This window comes from Enoplosus armatus, chromosome 19, assembly GCF_043641665.1.
Source record: "Enoplosus armatus isolate fEnoArm2 chromosome 19, fEnoArm2.hap1, whole genome shotgun sequence".
In the NCBI taxonomy this organism is placed as follows: domain Eukaryota; kingdom Metazoa; phylum Chordata; class Actinopteri; order Centrarchiformes; family Enoplosidae; genus Enoplosus; species Enoplosus armatus.
The window spans coordinates 5,253,190-5,263,715 of record NC_092198.1 but is presented as its reverse complement, the minus strand read 5'-3'; the positions used below and the strand labels follow the sequence as shown (position 1 = coordinate 5,263,715).

At 42.7% G+C, this 10,526-nt stretch overlaps 1 protein-coding gene across 1 annotated transcript; it reads left to right on the top strand.

The window, feature by feature from the left end:
* Nucleotides 1-678: 678 nt before the first annotated feature.
* On the top strand, nucleotides 679-3,026 carry paqr8 (progestin and adipoQ receptor family member VIII). Its single transcript, XM_070925806.1, has 2 exons — nucleotides 679-768; nucleotides 1,673-3,026. Exon 2 carries the CDS (start codon nucleotides 1,752-1,754, stop codon nucleotides 2,814-2,816), a length of 1,065 nt encoding a protein of 354 aa, XP_070781907.1. The 5' UTR covers nucleotides 679-768; nucleotides 1,673-1,751; the 3' UTR covers nucleotides 2,817-3,026.
* Nucleotides 3,027-10,526: the final 7,500 nt, after the last annotated feature.

The window sequence follows — 10,526 nt, the reverse complement described above, 5'->3', positions numbered from 1 at the left end:
GGGATCCAATATAACAAGTTATTCGTTTTTAAAGACATTTTGTAGCCAACTGATTTCAATAATTTAAAAAATCTGCTTTTATCTCATCTGATTTATTTAGTGACCAAAGGAATATTTTCTTAAATCTTCTTATCTACAGTTATATTACACTCTCCCTGCTCACTCATGATTGAATCAATCACTTTGTTCAGGTTTGCACAGGGATGCAGTGTATACTACCGGACAGTAGATGGAGACACACGTGCAACATTAAACACGCATTTTATGATTTGTTTGGGTATTTTTTGGTTTTACCAAAATGTCCTCACTTCGGGACTTCGCAACAATATCTATAAAGAATGATGGTCATTGGAAACAATGACACAATGCACTATTACAAGTTTCTATTGGAGAATAGAGAATTATAAGAAAACACAAACTTAACACTGAGTTTTGCTGTCAAAGTATAATCACCTATAAATGACTATTATAAGAATACAATGTACTTTTTCTGTACTGACACTGACTGATGATCACCGCACTTCGGGGCGTTTCTGGTCATTTTAACCCCGCCCACACTCCCACCTCTCCGGGCTGTCCGGTCAGCTGCGTTTCTACAGTTTTCCTCCATGCAGCCAAGTCTCTCTTCGCCTCAAGATGTTGTAGTTAACTAGGTCCGTGCACTTTCCACAGGAGGAAAGCCTGCACTGTAGTTAGGCTGCGTTTGTTTTCTTCTTGTGGAGACGTGAGACTGCAGACGGGCAACTGGTGTTCTGTCAATACAAGCAGGTGAGATGATGTTTCTTCTTTGTATATCCTATAACCAACTTCACACAGCCGTACCTTATCGTTATTTCTGCTGACCATTGCACATGAAAAGGTTTATTGTAGCCTGTTCTTCTGTGTGAAGCATTTAAAGTCTCCATATTATTTCTTTGTGGCCTAAGAATGCACACTAACTCAGTTCAAAACTCCTATTGTAACTTGGGAGATTTAAACAGGGGCAGCTATACAGGGTCAGGAGAATAGTGTGTTTTTGTGACAACAACAATAGAGAGGGGAGATGATCAGATGGGTGGCCTCCATAGGTGCTCATTTCCCTTGGTGACAACAGTAGTTTGCATTCTCTGTGTGTGTGTCATAACAAAAGGCTGATGGATACAGGTTTCACTGCATACCTGCTTTTCCAGCGGAGAAGAATGTCTCTTGTGGTGTATGCTCTCAAGTTGTGTGCGTTTGTTTTGTTACTGGGTTAAAGTCTATAAATGTAATGTGCCAAGAGACTGCAGGTGAAAGTGATGCGTCAAATAAAAATGTTAACACGTGATGCTGCACACAGCTGCATTTGAAAGCATCAAAAGAATTGCAGCTGCTGTATTTCAGGGATCACAAAAACAGCCCCAGTTTGTTAGTCTGCTTATCGAAATTTCACAGCTGGTGCTCCTGCCTGGTTTGGGTGAAGTTTTATTAACTTAAGATGATACTTCCAATTCTTATATCTCCACCTTCGGACCACTGATTCACTGCGGCATCACATAAAAGCACATTGTGGGTTCCTGTTGAGCCATTATATGTCTTTCTTAATAAATAACCTTGGAGTTTTCAAATATTCATTAAATTCCACGTGGCATCTTAACCCTAACCCTATCCTGTGAAGTCAACTCCTGCAATTATTTGTTGCCTCTTTTTTCAGTTTTGTTCCGTCCAGCAGTCCTCCTCTGTCTGCAGTCCATCTCCTCCTCCACCTCCTCTCCTCCACCCATCACCCAGCTATGTCGGGCGACGTTCTGCAGCGGCTCAGCACCTTGACCCTAAGCATCAAGCACTTCCGCCGCCTGCCCCACTTCTCGGACCTCATCCCTTCACCCAGCCCCACCGTCGCTGTCTCCCAGGTCCCCGGCCTGTTCCGAGAGCCCTACATCCTGTCGGGCTACCGTCCCGTCCAGCAGGACTGGCGCTGCTACATCGTCAGCCTCTTCCAGAGACACAATGAATCCCTGAACGTGTGGACTCATTTGTTGGCCGGTCCCGTGCTGCTTCTCCGCTGGTGGGCCAACATAGGCACCCTGGGGTACACCTTGGACGCAGCCTCTCTACCTCTGAGTGTCTTCCTGGTGTCTTCCCTCATATATCTGTTCTTCAGTGTGGCAGCTCACCTCCTGCAATCTCACTCTGAACATGCACACTACTTCGTCTTCTTCATGGACTATGTGGGTGTAGCTGTGTATCAGTATGGCTGCTCACTTGGCCATTACTTCTACGCATCAGAGCCGGCGTGGAGAGAAAGCTGCATCGGGCTGTTGTTTCTACCTGGAGCTGCCTTCTTTGGGTGGCTCTCCTGTGCAGGCTGCTGTTTCGCTAAGTCCAGGTACCAGCGACCATATCCATTGCGGCGTAAAATCTGCCAGCTGATCCCTACCACCCTAGCATACCTCCTGGACATCAGCCCAGTGGCCCATCGCCTGTTCTCCGTCCCTTGGACACAGGAGCCCTCACTGCCCTTCCACGCCCTCCATATTGCCTCTTTCATGCTGTCCGCCCTCTTCTTCTCTTGCCCCATCCCTGAGCGCTTCTTCCCGGGCCGCTGTGACTTTGTGGGTCAGGGTCACCAGATTTTCCACCTGTTCCTGTCCCTGTGCACTGTGTTCCAGCTGGAGGCCCTATTCCTGGACTACGCCAGGCGGAGGGATACAGTGGTGGAGGTATTTGGAGAGAGGCAGCTGTGGTGGGCTTGTGCATCCTTCCCCGTATTGTTCCTGTGTTGCCTCCTGACCGCACTCATCACAATGAGGCACATGACCAAGAAACTGCAGGGTAAACAAGTTAGAGACAAGTGACAAGTGTTTGTGTGTGTGTGTGTGTGTGTGTGTGTGTGTGTGAGAGAGAGAGAGAGAGAGAGAGAGAGACAGGGGTTGGCTTTAAATGTACCAAACTATATTAATATAAATGATGATAATGATAAAATAAAGCCGTCTTCATCTTTTTGGTTAACCATCAGTTTGTCTGAGAAAAATGTGATTACTTCATTTGAACAATAAAACAATGTGAAAGAGCTTATTGTCTAGTATGATTAACAGCTCATCTGAAATTTCCGAAGGGCTTTACGAACTGCTGATTGTGATTACTGGACTCCATCATTTTCTCACTGTGGCCCAGTAAAGTTTTCCACAGTGAATCATCCTCCAATTTAATTGCTGCTGATGACGGAGTCTGTTCTGAGGAGGATGCTGATGAAGGACATTGGTCTCAAACATACCAGGAGCAAACCTAATAGTGTCTAAATGAATTTCTGTTCCTAATTTTTGGAAATACGTTGCATTCTTTTTACCTGATACAGACAACAAGTCCAGTCCTGGACATACTGCTCCTCCAAAAGCTGCCTCTCAAGCTTTACAATATGTTTGCCACAAAGGCTCTCTCCTCTCTGAGGTGAGCAGCAGTGTCAACTCTGAAAGACGGAGTGAAAGGACAAATCTGGATTATGGCATTCACCAAAGTGGTCTAGCCAAATAGTGTGATTTGGGGCGAACAAAGAGGCTAGTTTAATACTGAGGCAGCGGGAAAGACTGAATGGAGACAAGTTGGCAGAGCGATCTTCCTCATGGGTAAAATCCCTCAGCAGATCCAGTTACAGTGAGGTGTGTGTGGGTGGGTTGGAAAAGATGACAGAGGACAACACTGCCCTGCAGGGTCCAAAAAGCAACAGCTACAGGGTTTTTTGTTTTACTTCTCTGCCCAATCAAGACTTACAAGACCCTCAAGATGTGGTGAATCTTATTGTTCCTAAACTGAAGGGTTTTGATTAACAGAGTCTAGAGGAAAATGGAAAAAGCTGCAAAGAGACACTAACGTTGAACATGAATGTATCTCGTTAACCCTGTTTGTCCATATGGAGGAAACCAGGCTTTTTACCGTGTCTCTGTGGTTTCGCATGTTCTTTGTTTGGTGACACATATTGTATGTCAGGCTAATTAAAATGGTAGTCACACCTTTTGTGTCTAATATGTAAAGTAAATTCCCTCAGGATGTGTTCCAGGATGGCCCAGTATCAGTGTGTGAGTCAGAGCTCAGGCCTCAATTTAAAGGAATAGTTCGACGTTTTCGCAGATCTGTTTATTCGCTTTCTTGCCGAGAATTAAAGGAGAAGACTGATAGCACTCTCATATTTGTCCGTGAGCTTAGCTTAGCGTAAAGACTGGAAGCAGAGGGAGACAGCTAGCCTGGCTCTGTCCAAAGGTGACATAATCCACCTACCAGCACCTCTAAAGTGCACTAATTAACCCGTTATGTCTTGCTTGGGTAAAAATAAAAAGTTGCGGTTTTACAGGGGGTTATGTGCTGCACCATTTCTTGGCCGGGCGCAGTGACTTTATGGACCATTTGTGCAGTCTGTGTTTATGTACCCCGAACAGCTAACGTACCGACTGTTCAGATGGAACTGGAAGCTAGCCAGCGACATGTGCACTGACCATGTGGGTGGTAGTGTTGTGTTCAAGCAATTCTTTTTTCGCGTGCATACAAAAGGTGATATACAACTGCAGGCTGTGAAATTATTTGTGAACATCATTTCACAAGCTCAAAATATTAATGACCCTTGATTCCATAAAGCAGTGTGTTAGTGAACCCTGTGGCAGCATTGTTAGATTCATATATGCACATGCAGTAGCTAGGCCCACTTTCCTCTGCAGGGTTAAACTCAGCTAGCATCAGGAAGGTTATTATTTTTTCAATTTGCCCACAAATAGAGCTTATTTGTAAGCTGGGTTCATTCCTATATGAGCAAATTGTACTTTCAGGATTATGTTACAAATATTTGAAATTGGCCATGATTCCTGCAGGCTTCCTTTCCCCCTGCTGTGACTGTGGCTATTGATTTTGCTGTGTGCCGCTTAGCAAATCTCATACCGATCCCCGAAAAGGAGCAAATGAAAATAGCTGAGAGCTATAGATTGTCTGTTCTGCGGGGCTTCAGAAGATGATTATGACAGAATGGGGCTGTTAAACAAGTAATGGGTGTGGGTGTTACTTGATGTCGATGTCACCACTAACAAAGAGGTGTGTGTGTGTGTGTAATCTTAAAGAGTCAGGGGTGGTGAGGTGTGTGTTTGTCGGGGTAAATCAATGCAATTCTTCCCCTGCCTTACCTTTCTGTGTTTATGCATCTACAGAACTTTATTTCATAGCGATTACGTTATTAAAGGAATAGTTACATATTTGTCCCTGAGCCAGGGGCCGGTTAGCTTAGCTTAACTTAACATAAAGACTGGGCGTAAAAAAAGTTTCTTGTACGGATTAAACAAATGGGATATAACATGTTTATTAGTGAGCTTTTAGCTTTCTAGTCTTCTTCATACAGCATGACGTTTATTTTGTAAATTACGGTCCCATTTAGAGTAAAATAGAAGATAAAGCAGGGTACATTGTGTGTGGCCACCGTGTGATTGACAAGTCGCGACCACAGCAACCTGTCAATCAGGATAGAGGGGTTAGGTTACACTCTAAGGAGACGGCTGTTTATTTTTACCAGTAAGTATATTTACAAGCTAACTTTGTTAGCAGCGCCTTCGCACAACATAGCCAGGAGCCAGGTATAGGTAGGTGGGCATAGTGTCCTCAGGTCTCCCAGAATGTCTAAATGTCTATATTCTGTTAAGGCAAAACATGGAAGTTTTATAAACCAAATGAAAAAGTCTTCACTTTAGTGAAAACCTAACAGAAATTAATTTAAATCAATATAAATGTAATTTTACAAACTTTACTGAACATGTAAAAATGCTTTTGGGGGAAAACACCGGAGGGAATGTAAAAGCAACGTGTTTATTAATTATTTTAATACAATACATGCTCCCTCGGCACTGAATGAGGTAATTCCACTGACCAAGCAGTCAAAACAAAAAAAGACTTCAGGGCTGATAGCATTATCGCAGGTGTGGCTGGAAACATGCACATAACTGACATAAACACACACTGCAATGGTATGCCGCCCTCTTACAGCCACACACAAAGTACATCCTGTCGACATGCTGGTGTTTCTTTTTTGTTTTCCAGGATGCCACATTCATTCTGCTCCATAACCACTCATCACTACAGGGGCAACTTTATCATTTACACTATCCCTTAGTTTCATGACTTGACCCCTGACCTTTTTTTCCAGATTTAATTTTTTGTCTTTATCGGAGAGTGACAAACTGCACCTATGAAGCATGATAATCCAACAATACTAGTCATAGTCTGCATCCAAACCCTGCTCTACATTAGAACAATGATCCATTTTTCTGTAATACCCCCCTTGTGAGTATGATTTCAGTAGTTTCGGCAAATGAGCTCTCATTAAAGAGACCAAGAAGGAGAAACTTGCAACAGCAGTTTATTTTTTGTGTGTTTATAGTGGGTATTTAGCATTTATCCAACTACTAGCCAACATGAAATTTAAACAATAAATCTAACTGACTATATAAGACCACAGAGTCATGGAATTACAGCCTCCATATTAGCAGAACAGCTACACAAAAAGTGTGTTTCAGAGAATGTGATAAATACTGCATAACTCACACCTCAAGAATACAACACAACAAAAATGACTGCATATTTAAAATGTGTGAAGATTGGAGTATGAAATTGCCCTCAGCCTGCGGTGAGCTGCCAATTTTCTGCAGTCATGTGAACTGCTGCTAGGGGGAGGTGTTGTTTGAATGTGTACGTGTGTCTAATCAGCTGACAGGCAGCTACAGCACACTCATGAATTAACATCAGTGGTTGGTTCAGCCCTCAGGTTTCCCCCCACAGGAGGATTTTCAGTCTTAAGTTTGTGTCTTGCACTTCTTTATTGGGTTTTCTTCTGATCAACCACCACCTCTCGAGGTATTTTTGCCTAAAACATTCCAACGTTCCTTGGAGCCGCAGGCATGTCAGGTGCGGATGTAATTTAGTGATGATAAACAGCACAATGGGCTGTTCATGGGCTTGTGTCAGCACCTCCTTCACGACAGACAGGACACCAATGAACTGAGTCCCTCCCAAAAGTCGTCTGCCTGCTGTGAGCCACATAAAGCGAAGGCAGTTGAATGACTGACAGCAGTTAGTGACAGAGCTACAGAGGAGTCAACCAGCATACAACGTGAGTTATGAACCCTGTTTGTTTTATTTCATTTTTTGGCTATATTGTGTATCGTTATGGTGTACTTTTGAAGAACATGTTCATCTGAAAAGTAAAGACTTCAACGTGTGAGATGCTGTATGTTTACTGGACATCATCGCAATTATATCTAATTGAAAAACTGTTAAAGTTTCTCACAGCCTTTTCAGCACTTAGGTCGCTCTAGGACAATGGCTCCAGTAGGGATGGTCGGCATGATGGGTTGGTTTTCATCCCCAGAGGTGGGCGTCATCTCCCTCATCGTCTTCCTCGTCCTCAGCATCACTCTCGTGGCCCTTTGCGCCAGGTGTCACAGGTGAGGGAAAAAGCGACATGAATTCGAGCATATTTGTGCCGAGTCATTTCCTCCAGAATACTATGAAATGTAAGCTGCCTTTGACCATTTGCACTCCTGAATGCTGTCACTCAAAGGGAGTTAAAGGAATCAAGAACTGTGTCACCTAAAGTATGAGTAATAGTGACTGCCACCCAGTATTAAACAAGTCTTCTCCTGTTTGGAGCGGCTGCTCACAATACGTCGGCTGATTCATTTTCCTGCCCTTGTACTTGCAAGGCTTTAATTGCTATTCATCACTTTTCAGCAGCACAGAACATAGACTTGTTTGACTCGATAGGTGGTTTTTGATAAAGGGTGTTGCCTGTCTGAAGAGGAGGAAGTGCAGTCAAGTATCATTTTAAACTGAGGTAGTTGAGCCAAATGGGCTGGGCTTGGAACTACCTTCAGTAGCCAGATGGTCCCAATGAGATCTTTGTGTGTGTTTGTACACGCGCACGTGGGCGTTTTCATACACATGTATGCGTGCACGTGTGTGTTTGCAGACCCATTACAGCAGTTGTCACACCAAACATACCAGTGACAGTGACACAGAGGTACCGTGGGGTGAAACAAAAGTCTTATCTTCTGCAGTCTGTTTCTGTACATTCCTGGGCTGGTTTGTCACCCAGAGGAATGAAACCTGAATGTGGCTGTAGTGATAGATGGGTATCAGCAGATTGTATATCTAAAGGAGGGGAACACACTGGTGCCAATATAGGCGACAGTAATCGGATTTGTGATCTCACAAGTTCAATGAACTGATAAATGCTGAAAACTATTTTATATTTTCAATTGCTGAAGGAGAACCATGTTTCTAAAGATATACATTTCTTTTTTTTGAAAATGCACTGGAGCTGTTTTTAAGTCTTCTGAGTAAGTCTAAAGTCCCAAGTCAAGTCTCAAGTCTTGGTAAAGCAGGTTCAAGTCAACTCACATGTCTTGTCAGAGCAAGTCCCAAACTAAGTCTCAAGTCTTAGCAAAGGAAGTCCCAAATCAAGTCATGTCTATGAATACTGACCGTTAAAATGACAGCTCTGTCAAGAACACAGCATTATAACCGGCTGTAAACAGCGAGTTCAGCATATTCTAAGACTTTTTGGTGAGAGCCGAAACTTGACTCGAACCTGAAATGACTTAACTTGATAGTTTGATCATGACAGTTTGGCCTACCCGAGCCCTTCCCAAACTAAAGCAGTTTAATGAGAAATTCAGCCTGGGCTCAGCTGAGCCAGTCAGGTCTAATAGGTCTAATCGACTCAAACTAAGTTTAGGAAGAAATATGACGGGATTTACCGTGTACTGCACTGGATTATTGAGTAGTGCAGTGAAGCAGGACAGGAGAGTGCTGAGAGCACGATGATGGCAAAGCCAGAGACAAAACAGGTGACAGATGGGAGTTTTAAAGGTCTTAAAGGCCATAAATCAAACCTACATGTGTAAATAAGACTGTATGCACCTTTGTCCCCGTGCACACTGAGTACACACAGATATGGCATACCATCTTAACACTTGATTAATATTTTCTTTGTTGTCATCCACAGGAGCAGTGGCAACGCGTACGATGTGAGCGGCACAACGGTATGAATTGTTTCATTAGATCCAACCCATGGGAACCCATGGGACAAATGAAAATAGATTAGGCCATCAATGGGAATGTCTAATCATGTGAAGATTGCTATTAGAAACAGTACATAACACATAAAACGTCCATGACATACAGTATAAAAAGGAAAAAGATTAGAATATAAAATAGCCAACGATAATATAAACAATGGGTAATAGCAAAAAGAATAAAACATATATAAGTACAGACAAAATTACAAGAAGGTCTGCCAATTAAGTGCATTTTGTAATTTGACTTAAATTACGAAATGGACTTGGCAAGTCGGCTGCAAAAGGAAACACTTGGCCTCCGTCAGTGTTCATTCTAGACTTTGCCTGAGGATCCTTAAGTGTACTGTTGCTTGCAGGATTATGAAAGAGGTCAGGCCTCCAAGTTCTTTTTAGTGTAATTAAAATATAAAAAATCAATTCAGTGGAATAACTGTGATTGAAAGGTATCTAAATCCAAGCAGGAACATATTACACATCCTGGAGATGAAGACAGGTGTAGACAGAGTTACAATAGCTGAATAAAATAAAAGATAAATTACCTTTCAGGTCAGCAACAGATGACTGCAGATACTGTACAAAGACAACAGACCTGCACTGTCCTCATTGACTTTATCATCAAATGTGATTGTCAGAAATAACTAAAATGGTTATTGAGGGCTAAAAAGGTGAGCAGTTTGTTTGACTGGTTTTGATTTTGATTTAAATTGCAATTATTTTCTATAAATTAAACTACAGGCCTGTATTTGTGGTCTATAGTATTAAACAATCACAAATTTGTTTCTACATTAATAGAATCAGTTGTCATCCTAGATTTCTATAGAAGAAGCCAACTAGCTTAGCTTAGCACAAATACTGGAAACAGGAGGAAACAGCTGGTCTGGCTCTAATTAGCAAAATTTGCTCACTCATTGGTTTTACTGAGGACTATTCTCTGCAGGAGAAGGCCAAGAAATAATATAGCACACCTGTAAAACCATAACATGTGACACTTAGGAGTTTATACGGATTAAAAAAGCAAAATATCGCATGTTGATTAGTGAGCTTTAGAGATGCTGGTAGGTGGAATTTGTTAGCTTTGGACAGAGCCAGGCTTGCTGTTTCCCCCTGTTTCCAGTCTTTATACTCAGCTAAGCTAACCGGCTACTGGCTCTAGCTTTATTTTGAACACACATACTGTACATACATTATGTCCTTATAATCCTTTCTATCTTTCTCTATGGCAGACTGATGGAGCAGGAGGAGCCAACGGGACTGCTGGCACAAAGACAGGAGGAACCGCCGGTGAGTTCTCGGTAAATGGAAACAAATTCTCAATCTAATGTTTGCGTTTCACTTACATTTTCTCACCTAAATTTCCAGACCCTGATTCCGTAGCCCACTCAAATTGGAGGCAGCACAACATGCCTCCCAGCACACTGGACAGATCTCAGGCATTGAACCACTAACCATCCAGTTGCAGCC

Coding starts and splice junctions, on each gene's coding strand:
- paqr8 (XM_070925806.1), top strand. CDS start 1,752: ATGTCGGGCGACGTTCTGCAGCGGCTCAGCACCTTGACCCTAAGCATC.